We start from the raw sequence: 15,087 nt of genomic DNA, 5'->3' as shown, positions 1-15,087 counted from the left end.
GTCTGATTAAGCGTAATACCTATAAGGCACTCATTTTTCTGTCACCAGTCCGGCATTCCCTTCATGGAAGTCCTGTGCAAGAACCGCTACGTAGGCCGCACGTTCATCCAACCGTCCACCCGACTGCGCCAGTTAGGCGTGGCCAAGAAGTTCGGTGCTCTCTCAGAGAACGTCTATGGCAAACGCATTGTGCTCATTGACGACTCTATAGTGCGAGGGAACACTATTGGACCGATTATTAAGCTGCTGAGAGACGCAGGAGCCGCTGAGGTGAGTTAAAAATTACATGATGTATTACATACATTCTCGTGGAATGCCCCGTTGTGCTTATTGAAAAAAATCTTTGAATGCAGTTTTGTTTCTTTTTATAAAAAGAATGTTTCCTTTCAGGAAAATGAGCTTAATGTTTTAAGGCACTTTCCCTTCAGGGCCCGTTAATGTTTTCCAACATGTAGATATTTTTTTGGAAGTTTAGCACATTAATTTATTTATAAATGTATCATTTAAATAATAAATTAATGTGCCAGGGCGCCACTACCACAATCTGAGGGTCTATCGTGAAACAAGAAAATTTATTTATCTAACATCTATTCTCTGTCACTTGCATATTCGAGCGACATAGAGGCAGATAGCGAATTTTCGGATTCGCGTTTCCCGCTAGGTCATCTGTAAGCAAACCGCCTTGATGCATCAATGTCATATTTTATTGTCTCTTCTCATAAACCTGTTGAAGGTACATTATGTATAAGTTACTCTATGGTTTACTAAATAGGCTAGTCCTGCACTCTGGTGGCAGAACATTGCAGTAATATGCCCTATTGTGTGGGTATTAATATATCATATGTTCTTACAGGTGCACATAAGAATAGCGTCCCCGCCCCTGAAGTACCCATGCTACATGGGCATCAACATACCCACGCGTGAGGAACTCATCGCGAACAAGATGGAAGCACCAAAGCTCGCCAAACATGTCGGTTAGTACATATGTATATCCACGGGTGCACAGAATAGCGCCCCTGAAGGCCGTTCCATCGTTTAGCCGCTGTCACTGTCACATTTCGCAAGAGAACGGGAAAGATCATGCGCGCCAAGCGTCAATTTTGGTCGAATTTTGTCGATTTTTATTTATTTTAAAAACGTTACCTTACGGTATCGAAATTCGAAAGCTATGACTAAGTTAAGATTGTCTTTTCTTCTTTATTTTTGTTTATAGTACCACATAATAAATAACCGAGTAAAGTTTGATTAAAAGTCCGAGTTAGCGAGTTATTGTACCATATTTTAAGCAAATAAAGAACATTTATTTATTTAGAGGTTACTTTGAGAATTAATTGTATCGAGCGAAGTGTCATAATTCGTGTATCTGAAGCTATGTTATTAAAGATAATATAGTCAAGATCTACGTTTGTGCACGTTAATGGGCTCTTAACAAATAATTATCACCTAGCCATAGGTTACCAAGCATTTGATTATTTTCAGGTGCTGACAGTCTCGAATACCTGAGCGTGGAGGGCCTCGTGAGCGCCATCCATTACAACATGAAGTCGACGCCGAGCGACGGCGTGGGCGGTCACTGCACCGCCTGCCTCACCGGCGACTACCCCGGGGGCCTACCCGAGGCCGACTGGTGAACTGTAGGCTAGGCTCGAGTCCATTAACCTTGGGCTTTGCGTGTCTTGGACGGTCAATGTGTTACAACCCGAGCCTGTTTAAGGGACATTAGTACAACTAGACCACTTTTACTGTTTCCTAAAAGTACATAGTTTAGAATCTATTTTTGTACACATTTTCCATATACACTGTGCCTTATATACTTTTTAAGTACACGTATTTTTTAGAGTAAGGAATTGTCGTGCTGGTTACGACAAATGAATAGACATTAGTTTTGTTTATTACAGTAAATTTTTGTTAAATTGATATCAGACGCAGTATAATAATTGATATTAGCAAAGAGAATTCTTTTCATAACATTGATTTTGTTACGAAAAAGACTATTATTTTCGTATACGTTACTTTGAATGCTGGCTGTACAGTGATTTGTAAAAGCCGTAAAGCTCTGGTTTCCTAGTAAAGCGGTGCCGTCTTATAGCGAGCGTAATACAGCGGTGAATGACGTCACCAGAACGTTGTCTATGTAAACAAAATGGCGCGGTTTCCTAGAGGGCGTAACGTCAACAAGCGGTGCCGCCATTTCCACGACGGCTGTCTTGACGGTGTCGATAGTTTCGTGAACGTTTTTTTAATAGCGGTGAAGCCATTTTTACTAAAATCTCAAATGCACCAAGAGATTTGAATAAATGATGTTACGCACTACGATTATTTTCCTCTTCTGATGATAGTTCATCCTCCAACGAAATTATTAAAGCTAAATCAAGGTAATCCATTTTGTCTCCTGAATACGTTTCGTTTGACGTTGGTGGCTGACGGTGTGTTATGATTATGACGCCGTGGAACATAAAAATCTCACAATGGTGACGACATGTGGACAGTTCCACGGCGTCATAATCATAACACACCGTCAGCCACCAACGTCAAACGAAACGTATCCAGGGCGAATTTATCTTCAGCTTAAACATATTAACGGTCGCGCTGGTCGTCCCGAAGTGCAAAAAGATAAAAGAATTATACAAGAATAAGAATTAGTGGAGTGTTTAATAAAATGGATAAACATCAAGACAAAGAAAATGTAAGACAAGTAAAAGAAAGCGAAAACAATTAGGTTCCCTGTACCCCTGGCACCTCTGCCACCTCTGCCGGCCCACTTGCTGAACAAATTAAGGCTGAGACCCCCGATGAATACGTTATCTGGCTCCAATAGACTCAATCATAATGTGCCCTCTTCAAATTCGTTACGCGTGGCTGGCCCAAGCAATTCAAAAAACAAAACCAAAAAGTCCTTTTCCCCTCACTAGCTCGGAAAGCCGTCTTTTATCCTTTAAAACAAGCGGGGAAAAACGCATTTTATCCACTAATGGGGAAAGTAATTTGACCTTGGATAGAGCGTGTTTAAGTAGGTTGACAGATAACAAAACGTAAAACGCTTATAATAATGGTTCGTTCGATATTAATTATTATTAAATAAATGGTTTGAGAATCTAATAAAAAATACCAGATTTAGCTTTATTTAATGATTTTAAGTCATAAACCTTAAAATTCCATAATAAACGTTTGTTTTATAATAATTATGTTAAATATAATTCTGAACGCACGAGTTAAGTCGATGCAATTTTAAAACGCATCATTGACATTTCATACGTCAGAAATGTCAACATTGTCAACAAAATTTTTACTTAAAAACTTCTCACGTAAAAGTACAGAATTTCCAGAGTTTTTTGTTATAATATCGTAAAAAAATTAGTGATTCCAGTTGATGAAGATGATCTAACGCCTGTGGATGTTGCACTTTCCTCTCTATAGTGAGGGGAAAAGTTTTGAGTTACACACGGGTGCAAATGTATTTTACTTATCGTAAACACTCGCGGGTAAAATACAACTTTGCACCCTTGTATAACAAATAACTATTTCAAATTGACACTAGATTCATAACAGTGCGACGGTTGTGAAGACCGTAAAGACGGCCGTGTTTTCGCGTCCGCTATACGACGGTTGACGGCCGCTGTGTGACGACACCGCTTTCATAAGACAATTAGGAAACCAGAGCTTTACGGACGCGACCTTGGTGCGGTGCGCACGTATCGATAATGTGTAAGGTGGTCGCCATACGTGCGTTAAGGACACAGCTATAAGTTAGAAGATAAAATGTGGTATTTATAAAAAGGGACCTTATTGTCGACGGCGCTTACGCCATTATTAACGATGATATAAATACAATGCCGCGCGACGCTGTGCTATCGACTATAAGGTCCCTTTTTATAGAAAATGCCCCATGTGTGAGTATATTGCTTTTCGCAAAAATTAAACGAAAATATGACCTCACAACTGTAATTTATGAGTTCACCTATCACAGGCAGTAGTTCGTCAGCCTTAACCGTCAGTATAGCGGGGTAAAGATCCCCCGCGTCCGTAGCCGGAGGGTCCCAAGTCCGCAGACCCTAGATCAAACATCACCTAGAGATAATAAGGTCCCTTTTCATAGAAAATGCCCCATATTTCGACGGCACTAAGGTCGCGGTCCGCTGCAGTAGTCAGTTACGGCTTTAATGCTGCGTCTAGGCAACTGTCTGACCAGCGGCGATAAAGCGGTTAGAGGTAGATTATATAAGAAACGTACATTTTAATCATTGGTCGGTGACTGTTTACATTGCTGGCGAGTACAATATAGTGAGTAGTTTCCGTCGGTCAGGCATTTGCCTTAAACTGTAGGAACTATTGATCTTAGATAATTCTCGAATAGTTAGATCTGACGTTAAGGTTCATGTATTTAAATGTTTAATAAATATAATTAATAAATTACCATGTCGACTTATAATTTTTATACGTTTTGTTAAAATTATGGACCTTAACAGTTACATGGCATAGAATTATATTACTGATTGATTATCAGATTCATATTATTTAATATTAAGTCTATTTTTTTTGCCATTCCCTTGTTCGTCTGGCAAATTGTTATGTTTTAATACAAAACTGGCGTGAAATGATTGAAAAAGCAATCGACACAAATATTTTTTATTTGAGAAGACCGTCTTAGAGCAAGATCTTACATATTTGAATACTTTACTTCACTCAGAAACAGTCAGAAAGAAAGCTTCGCTCCTTCTGCCCTAATGACTTTCTGTAAGTAGAGCTCGGTTCTCCATACAAACGTAGTTACGCTCTCATTTTAAAACAACTAGCTAGATTGCTCTGAAACTGTACTTACAATAGGATAAGGTATATCTAGGCCTGTAATTAGTTTTTGCAGCTTCAGATACAATAGTAAAAAAAAAATAGCTAATTTAAGTTTTTCATCATACAAAACTTGTTTTTGCTTTATTTCGTTTGTTTTATATACTAGAGCTATATAAACTAATTACAGACCTAGATATACCTCATGTCATTGTATTTGCAAAGTTTCATTACAATCCAACACGTAGTTTTAAAATGAGAGCGAAACTTCGTTTGTATGGGAAGGTGAAATTCTGCCGAGCTTGCCGGGGAGTCTTAAAGTGATGAAAGATCTTGTGGACGGTCTTGTCTAATAGAATCTATCAGATAGTCGGTCTTCTCAACATTTATCTTACGTCAGTCAAAATGCTTATGTATTAGTTTACTTTATTTCATTTACGCCTTTAGTGAATCGATGTGTAAAATTGTATAAAGGCTACGTAGGTAGTTGTATCTTTATTATGTTTTCAACTCTATAAACTGGCTAATATAGTATATATTGGAAACGCGTTGCGTGCGATCAGTTGACAGCAGGTGTGAATTAAGTACATTCCACCTATTGGTATAGAATATGTTCTACGACATTATTATTGAGAATGAATTAAAATCATTTACTTATTTGTAATTGTGTTTTTTTTTCTGGGCATTTACTCTACTAATAGAAGAAAGAAAGGAAGAAAATACATTTATTTGAAAGAAATACTATTACTAAATATTCAGGCACGTTTATTCCTTAAACTTTATCTTATACGAAGTTACATATATCTTTGATGGTTAGTTCAATTGGTTCTATCAAACAATTATTAAATTAAATAATAATAATTAGTTAATAGTCCGCCGGTTCCTCTCTCTGCGGCCCTGACCACCGGCAGCTTGGGCCCTGCCCCGCTGCCGGCGGCACCCTAGGTTAGGTTTTTTATAATGTGTTTATGTATTTTTTGTACTGTTTTGTAAGTGCTTTTATATTTTACTTTTATATGCATGTTATAAAACCCTAACCTAAGACCCAAAATAAATAAAGGAAATAATAATTAAAGAAATTATAAGTCTTAAATAAAAAAACCGGCCAAGTGCGAGTCGGACTCGCGCACGAAGGGTTCCGTACCATTTCGCAAAAAAAACTGCAAAAAAATCACGTTTTTTGTATGGGAGCCCCACTTAAATATTTAATTTATTCGTTTTTTTTGTATTTGTTGTTATGAAATGTAATTTTTTGCCTATTTTCTTGAATAACTTCTAAATTGTTTATCCTAAAATTATAATAAAAATACATTTGAGATTCTCAAAATGAGCTCTTTCATTTGATATGTAACACGATAGAGTTCGAAAATTTTATTTTTAATTTTCTCATTTACCCCCCAAAAGTGGCCCCCATGTTTAAAATTAATTTGTTTACGTTACATGTCCGTCTTTGGGTCACAAACTTACATATGTATACCAAATTTCAACTTAATTGGTCCAGTAGTTTCGGAGAAAATAGGCTGTGACAGACGGACAGACAGACGCACGAGTGATCCTATAAGGGTTCCGTTTTTTCCTTTTGAGGTACGAAACCCTAAAAAACGGCCAAGTGCAAGTCGGACTCGCGTTCCAAGGGTTCCGTACATTACACAATTTTTAACAATGTATTTTTTATGTGAAACGTGAGTCTTTAAAAAACCCGTAGGGGTCGGTTCAAAAACTAAGTAGTTAAGTCCGACCCACGCTTGACTACACATTTCTAATAGGTTTTCCTCGCTAACTTGAACCAATCGGCCGGGATATTTCTGTGATGCCTCGCTGGGAGAAAGTGTTCTGGCGGGCAGATCTCAATGCCCGAGCGCAAGCAAGATAAAGCTTCCAGTGGCGGTCAAGTAATTTAATGGCAGCGTTTTACCTAAAATAAAACGCATATTAAAATACTTACCTCACTGGAAGCTTTCTTAGCTTTCATTTAATTTCTGCCTGGTGAAAATTGAGCCAATGACAAACAGTTCACCTACTTCACCGGACATTCACACACACGGTCCGCCAGGTGTCGCCACTGTCGCCGGAAACAAAAGTCAAATAAAGCACTAGACTGGTGATAATTCGACGTAAACAGATATGCTCTCTGAATTCTAAGCTTCCAGCGCTTGCCACAGCCAGTGAGGTAAGTATTTTAAAATGCGTTTTATTTCAGGTAAAACGCTGCTATTTGCCAAAATAAAGTGACAAAAAAATACCATACGATCGATAGTCCGTTATTATACCTGTTATACGTTCCTTGGTAAGAGAAGTATATGAGGGTAGTTTATAACCGTTGTGGCCGTTGTGAGATTTTTATGTACCTACCCGGCATAATTCATCTTTAGCTTAAACATATTAACGGTCGCTCTGGTCGTGTCGAAGTGCAATAAGATAAAAGAATTATATAACAGTAAGAAAAACTTTATTGAAGTGCTTAATAAAATGGAGAAACATCTGAAGAAAGAAAATTTAAACAAAAAGCAGACAAAGAAAGCGGGAACAAGGATTCCTGTACCCCTGGCACCTTTACCAACTTTGCCGGGCCATTTGCTGAACAAATCACGCCAGAGACCTCCAATGAATACTTTATCTGGCTCCAGTGGACTCACCCAAAATGTGCCCTCTTCAAATTTGTTATGCGAGGCTGGCCCAAGCAATTCAAAAACCAAAGGGCTTGACACTACATTTGTCATCAATAGACCAAAAGGTTCTTTTCAAATGGACACTACATTTGTCATCGATAGACCAAAAGGTTCTTTTCAAATGGACACTACATTTGTCATCGATAGACCAAAAAGTCCTTTTCAAATTGACACTTCATTTGTCGAAACACACCCTGTCGCACGGGGTTGTGAAGATATCGACGATTTTGTCACTTACCAAGACGAGGGAAGTGCTATTATTATTAGCAGTGATGAAGAAATTCATTCGCCCGAACCAGATAAAGATGGCCTTGCTAATAAGAAGCGAATATCAGAAAGTGCCCCTGATTTAGGTATGTAACAATACGTTCTATTATTTATTCCGTGACAATACTAATAATGTTACTAAAATTATTGAATATTCGTTTTCTAAATACCTAGGTACTTATAGTGCGGCAAAAACACCAATTTTTTTCAGGCATTTTTAATTATACGTATATCATTAATATCTCGAGTTCTAAATAATGTAGAATCACTTAGTCTGTTTTTTTATTCCGTAGACTAAAATGAAATTGTATGTGTTGTTAGGTTTTTTACGTCTTATTAATATAAATATAAGACGTAAAAATCTAGCAGCACAAGAAATATCATTTTAGTCTAAGGAATAAAAAAACAGACTATAGTGTCTAAATAATAAAAATTAACTATAATTCAAAATAACGGCCTTAAAATTAAATATGGCCGACGGAGGAGTTGGTTCCTATCAAAAACTTAAAGCTATTGGTCCGAGAGCTGGTAGAAAATAGTAGAAATTTGGAGTAGGTCCTTGAATTAAGGGACACCTAGAGGGGAACGAAAATTTTATTATTTTTGCGCTACGACGCATGGTTTAGGAGATACAGCCCTATAAAGAATTTGTTTTTTTTTGCGTTTTTTTTTTTTAAATATAAATTAAGGGTTTCTTAATTACGGGGGAAAATTTTTTTGATTATTTTTGCACTACGACTGAAAAAAAAACAACTGTTTAGCCTGTTCGCATGAACACAGATGCCATGTTTACATTAAAATTAAAAATTACTTCTCAGGCTAGGCCTTCAATTTCGTATGAAATTCCTTTACAGTTCTCTCGAGTTGCTCCGCCAGAAACGTGATACTTTGAAGCCTGTTTTGACGCACATAAGGACGATATTTCATTGCATGTTTGAGAAAAGAAAATTAAACGATTATCGTTCCAAAAACTTGTTACTTAACTGTACAGCGAATAAAATAATTTAAATAAGTTATAGTGACGTCACAAAGTTTGTGACTCCCCCCTTCCCCTTGTCACAAAATGTCACATTTTCTTGATCCCCTCCCCCCTAAACGTGTGATGTTCTTAATTTCATTTCGTTTATTCATTTATTTCAATCAACTTAGGATCATAACATATTACATTATAACATTACATAAAAAATATTATATTACAGTTAAGATTAAAATTAAAGTTAAATTAGACTAAAATTATATTAAACCCCTAAAATAATTGATTTATTATAGATTTTAAATCATTTTACGGTTTAAACTCACTTGTTTTAGTCACTCGCGCGACATGTTTCGGAGAGCCTAGGTCTCCTTTCTCAAGCACTAATAGTGCGAGCAGCGTTCACGACGACCGTGTATTGCGTACACGCGCGTGCGTGCGTGCGTGCGTGCGTGCGTGCGTGCGTGTGTTGCGTGCGTGTGGTTGTACGGAGTTATATCTATCTTTGATGTTAGTATGTCTCACAACAGTTTAAATTCGAATAATTATTAATTAATTATTTATTATTTAATTATATTATATGACCCCTAAAGATGAAAAAAATAATCAGCTCTTTAGCCTGTTTATGATCACAGCCATGCACGCCATGTTTACATTAAAATAAAATAATAGTTATTTGTGCAACAAGAGAGGAAAGTTGGTTTTTCTTGCGAGTGTTTATTTTGAGTCCCGAGAAAGCGAAAGATTCTATAATTGAATCACGAGCGAAGCGAATGATTCTAAGGTAGAATCTTGAGCGAGGGACTCAAAAACACGAGATGTAAAATAACTTTGCTCTCGTGTTGCACACATAATTTTTCACCTCAGTAGTGAGAACATATTAAAGGTTAAAATGTATTTCGAATTACACAGAATAAACAGAAAAAAAAAGTATTATAATATATACGAGACGATACGATACGATACGGGACGGGACGGGACGGGACCGGACCGGACAGGACCGTACCGAACCGGACCGGACCGGACCGGACCGGACCGGACCGTACCGTACCGGACCTTACCGTACCGTACCGTACCGTACCGTACCGTACCATACCATAAAAAAATGTAATAAAAGTATGAAGTTCATGGCCTTCACTAAATTAATAATTTTTAAGAAAAAAAAACCGACTTCAATGGGGGCCGCTGAAAGTTCACTTATGGTGCACTCTCAGATTCCAGACAATAAAATGAAAAAGACAGCATCTTTTGCCTAATTATGTAGAAAAGGAGGTAAAACCACCCACTTTTCTAGCAGCATTTCGTTTTTGTAAGGGTCGCAGTTCTAACCTAACCTACTTTTCTGTTAGCATTTCGTTTCTGTAAGGGTCACAGCTCTAACCTAACCTACTTTTCTGATAGCAGTTCTGTTCTGTGAGAATCGCAGTTCAAAACCCAACCACACACCTAACCCACTTTTCTAGTAACATTTCCGGGTCCGGGTCTTGGTCTGGATCAGAGTCCGGGTCCGTGTCCGGTTGTCCGGGTCCAAGTCTGGGTCAGAGTTCGGTCTGGGTCCGGTTGGGGTCCATGTTCAGACCCGGGTCCGGGTCCGAGTCCCGGTCCAAGTTTAGGTCTGGGTCCATAAGGAAGAAAACAAATCGCCAAACGTGGACTGTCATCGAAGAGTTCCATTCTGATCGTTATCAGCAGTTTCCACTTCATCAAATGTCACTTTTTTAATGTAAGTGCTTGATTTGTTGATGAAAATACTAAAATCACTATATGTATGTCTTTAACATTTGAGGAGTTCCCTCGATTCCTCATGGATCCCATCATCAGAACTGCTTTTTGACAAAAACGGGACCAATCTGTATGTATATACTTACAATAAAAAAAAGAATTTTCAAAATCGGTCCAGAAATGACGGAGTTATGGAGTAACAAACATTAAAAAAAAAAAACATACAACCGAATTGAGAACCTCCTCCTTTGAAATCTTGAAGTCGGTTAAAAAGCTACATTGTTTCACTCCCTGGAGTGACGAAAGTAGGCTTGTTCGAGCTGCTGAGGTGAAAAAATACTTCCCGTCGTCATAACTAATGAACTACCCATGGATCTACAATAGAGATGCAACCGGACATATTGTCGCTAATTTTATATGTAATATGCCCACACCCTATTCATACCCATTATTCTATACACATAATTATCATAAATATACACATCTTCATACCTAAGATAGATATAACTCCGTAATAGATGGATACAGTCTAAAGAAAAAACGTGCCCCGAAAATCACGAAAATTTGATTCTCGATCAGACGGCGCCACTAGCTTTGGCCTACTCTCGTATAGAGGGCGTTGACGGCTTCGTTTGTAATTTATAATTTAAACGCATATCAGTGAAAGAACCTGGGTCAAAATCATAGAAAAATAATTAATGCAAATAAAAAAATCATTTATCCGTATTTAATAGTATTTTATACAATCGTGATATAATAGAGAGCTTTTCAGTCGAGTACATTGAATTTTATTCTCATAGTAGAATCATATAGGTAAACAAACCAAAAGTATACAGCTAAGATACGCGAGCTGCCGCAGCCCGCGATACCTTCATATTCGTACGCGCCCCGGCCGCCGGGCCCGGCGCCCCCGGCGGGTTGGTCAACGACACCTCCTCGTAACTCATGAGGCCCTGGTACCTGCTCCTTGCTAAATTCAATTTTAAGACAGTTTTTTTCTCGATTTTGCCACCGTAGCCTATAGAGTAACAAGCAACGCTAAGCGGTTTTCGTAGGGTATGGATGTTGCTATATGAAGGGTGTCACATGCGCGTTTCTGACTTATGAAGCAATTGTTTCTACTACAACATAAAATAAAATGTTTTTGTTAGTCAACCAATCACAAAGCAGATGCGACGCAGCAGCGTGTTTAAGTAGGCTAATTTGCATTGAATCGAGTCTCCTTAAACAAGAAATATTTAATCGAAATGTATGAAGTTCTATTTTCAAAATTTTTATAATTGACAACCGTATCGATAAAATTCTTATACTTGAGTCGGAAGTGCCATAGACTATCCAACGTTGACAAGAGTAAGGTTGTAGTGTTGCTTATGATCAAGTTCTAATACACAGATTATACTCGACGAGTAGAAAAATACATTTTAACGTATTTTTATAAATCTTCATTTTTAGTTTTAAAGTATGTCGATAGATGGCAGTGAATTTACAGTGGTTACAAAATTTACTATGACAGTACCGCTCTATCTTATTATATCCTCTTTGTTCATACTCACAATCACATCGTACATCCAAATTTGTACCTTTCTATCTTTAATTTTCTGCACTACAAAAATAACTTTGTATTAGCATACATTTATACAGGATAACAAACTTAATTTTGCGTGCGAGTAAGTGCCATACGTAACTTTCTACATCGTCTGGCAGGTAGAAGGCCCAGACCAAATCGTCTGGCTTATTTTTTTATGACTATTTAGATATTCAATTTTCACTTGTAGAAATTACAGATTGCCTCAAGAACCTTTTTTGGGCACCAAAAAAAATCTTTAAACATTTATAGGTTGATTTAGACCCGCTACCCTGCAGCCAGACTTGTAGTGCTGAGGTAGGGTAAGATAGGAGAAGCATCAGGCAAATTTTCAGCTTGCCTCAAGGACCTACTCCAAATTTCTACCAGCTCTCCGTCTATATGGACCTAAAAAGTACCTGAAAAAAAAAATTGTGGTTTTGCCCAGCGTGTCCAGAATTTCGGGCTCATATTAAATAATCTTATCTTATTAAAATGTTTTGAGTAAAATACTAATTCCTGCTGTGTTCGCCTGTAATGAGGGCTAACGCGTATGAATTCGCCGCTAGTTCCAAATGTCAAATGTCACTTGTCACTTCAATGACTGACAGCTGTTCTTTAGTCTTTTGGATCACCATCAACAGAGGCGCCAACTGGTGAGCGAAAAAACGATAGCCCTCATTGGTGGAGCAATAATAATTTAATAGTATGCAAGTGTGTTAGTCTATAAGTTGTTGTTGCCACTGTTGGTGAACCAGAATAATAAAAAAAAAATAAAGCGGGTCACTCACGTATTATTAAGTCGAATAGCTCGACATGTTAAATTGGATCGAAACATTCGAAACATGTCCAGCTATTCGACTTAATAATACGTGAGTGACCCGGTTTAATATGTTTATAGTTAAAATTCACGGGAGTTTTATAGTTAAAATTCCGGGCTCTGCTAATGACATCTTGACATCCGTTATGTCATTTGCTTTAATCTCATTTACCATAAATTCATATGCCATAATTTTGATATTCCATATAATTTCAAAATGCATACACATTATTTTCCATAATATTAATAGTCATAATATAACATGCCATAAAATTAATTTACCCTAATATTAATCGCCCTATTAAGTATCATTTTCCATAAAAGGCATTTTAAAAACTCACTGTATTTTCTCCGGCCACGCGGACAATGGGCTGCTCAGGGCTAAAACCTTGATTGTTTTACGCTTTTTTTTATTGTTTGGGGTCGTTATCATGCTGAAACACCCAGCGAGATGGCATTATGGCAGTACAGGGTATCATTTGTGTGTAGAGTATATTTTATTATACATACCATCCATTATCCCATCAATTCGTACGAGAGGCCTGACTCCATGGCGAAAAAAATAAAAAAATATCGCCAAGCCATTACGTCGCGGCCACCATGCTGAACTGTGCTCTGCGCACGAGTGTGGAGGGCCCTTTAAGTACAGCCGCAAGAGCTTGCTTGAAATCGTTCGAATACCTATGCTTTATGTTTTGGCATTTTAAGAGAAGTATTCTGCTGTATTTACGTCCAAAATATTTAAATTCTGCAGCCACTGTAAAAATTAAATTGTAAAAGAAACGTGTCAAAATATTTTTGAACCAGTAAATTGATAATTATGTTGCCAAGTTAACTTTAACATTCAGTGAAACTAAACTTTTTACGTATTTCAAAGAGCTTTTGAGCCATCAAAAATTAAGTTGAAAAAACTAATATGTTTCATACAATACCAAAGTGCATCCATCATGGAGACTGTATAAAGGAGCCAAATCTCTATGTATGAAAAGTGTCCATCAAAAAACAGTAATTAGGCGGCGCCACTATACACCGAAATACTACCAAAAACAACCTACGTAATTTGGTCGGGTTACTTGTTGCCTTATATCATAGAGTAACTTATACTAGAGCGGTACTTTCATAGTCAATTTTGTAACCCCAGTAAATTCACTGCCATCTGTCGACACACTTTAAAACTAAAAATGAAGATTTATAAAAATTCGATAGAATGTATTTAAAAATAGATAAATGATTTTTTTTATTTGCATTAATTATTTTTATGATTTTGACCCATGTTATTTCACTGATATGCGTTAAAATTGTTAAATAACAAACGAAACCGTCAACGCCATCTATACGACTGTAGACCAAAACTAATAGCGCCCTCTGAACGAGAATCAAATTTTCTTGATTTTCGAGGCACGTTTTTTCCTTAGACTGTATCCATCTATTACGGAGTTATATCTATCTTTGCTTATATGGTTCATGTTATACTCATGTCCCAGAGCCTAACTAGCGCCACCGGAGAGATTAGGAACTATTATTTTAAGCTTAACGCGGTCACTTTTACAACAATTCTACCATAAGAGATTGCGATCCTTTCTATACCATCCATAGCATCCATACCAAAGTGTTTGTCGTTGTCAAAATACTTTTGGTCGCTACTGTAAGTAGATAATCGTATTTAGTTTAGTCTTAACTGTTAACCTTATCGTTATATTCTTCCTTTTGTATTTAGACTAGCTGCAAAGGAAAAGGCCGTGAACATCGGGAACACGTGCACCTTTCTTCGCCGCGCGGTGCGCATGATAGGTGCTAAGAACTACAGCTACAAGCTCATATTCAAACAGAACGGATTGAATTCCATCGTGCAAACCATCGTGAGTGCGGCCAACGTGCTCGATCTCATGGACACTATGGGCACAATTGCGCAATTATACAGCAAACAAGCTGCACGTAGACCTACAAATGAAGGACAGTAATTTATATTAATAGCTAGCAGTTTTCATCAAAAAAACATGTTATACCTAGTTGGTCAAGCAAATCTTGTCAGTAGAAAAAAGCGCGAAATTCTAATTTTCTATGGGACTATAACCCTTCGCGCCTACATTTGTTAAATTTGGCGCCTTTTTCTACTGTCAACATTTGCTTGACCAACAGGCTATTTGACTAATTTTTGAAAATGGTTTTAATTTATTGTTATGACTTAATAATTCCGTAACACTAGATTGATATTTTCTGTATTAAATGTAAAAAAACAATGTTAGTTTATTTATTTTGAACGCGTCTTAAACGCTGTTTTTGCAAA

General features: G+C 37.3%; 2 protein-coding genes across 2 annotated transcripts in view; both read left to right on the top strand.

Annotated features, from left to right (window-relative positions):
* Positions 1-5,449, top strand: part of LOC134755232 (amidophosphoribosyltransferase-like) — a 43,088-nt gene extending 37,639 nt beyond the window's left edge. Inside the window, exons 12-14 of the mRNA XM_063691754.1 lie at positions 49-270; positions 854-974; positions 1,480-5,449. Coding sequence (XP_063547824.1) covers positions 49-270; positions 854-974; positions 1,480-1,631 — 495 coding nt within the window. The 3' untranslated portion in view covers positions 1,632-5,449. The remainder of the gene's footprint in view (positions 1-48; positions 271-853; positions 975-1,479) is intronic.
* A 1,722-nt stretch (positions 5,450-7,171) lies between these two features.
* LOC134755130 (uncharacterized) lies at positions 7,172-14,778 on the top strand. Its single transcript, XM_063691608.1, has 2 exons — positions 7,172-7,807; positions 14,518-14,778. The coding sequence occupies exons 1-2, from the start codon at positions 7,255-7,257 to the stop codon at positions 14,520-14,522; spliced, it is 558 nt and encodes a 185-aa protein (XP_063547678.1). The 5' UTR covers positions 7,172-7,254; the 3' UTR covers positions 14,523-14,778.
* Positions 14,779-15,087: the final 309 nt, after the last annotated feature.

This window comes from Cydia strobilella, chromosome Z (genome assembly GCF_947568885.1).
Source record: "Cydia strobilella chromosome Z, ilCydStro3.1, whole genome shotgun sequence".
Taxonomy (NCBI): domain Eukaryota; kingdom Metazoa; phylum Arthropoda; class Insecta; order Lepidoptera; family Tortricidae; genus Cydia; species Cydia strobilella.
Note: the sequence above shows the minus strand (reverse complement) of the source record. Positions and strands in the feature narration are given on the sequence as shown.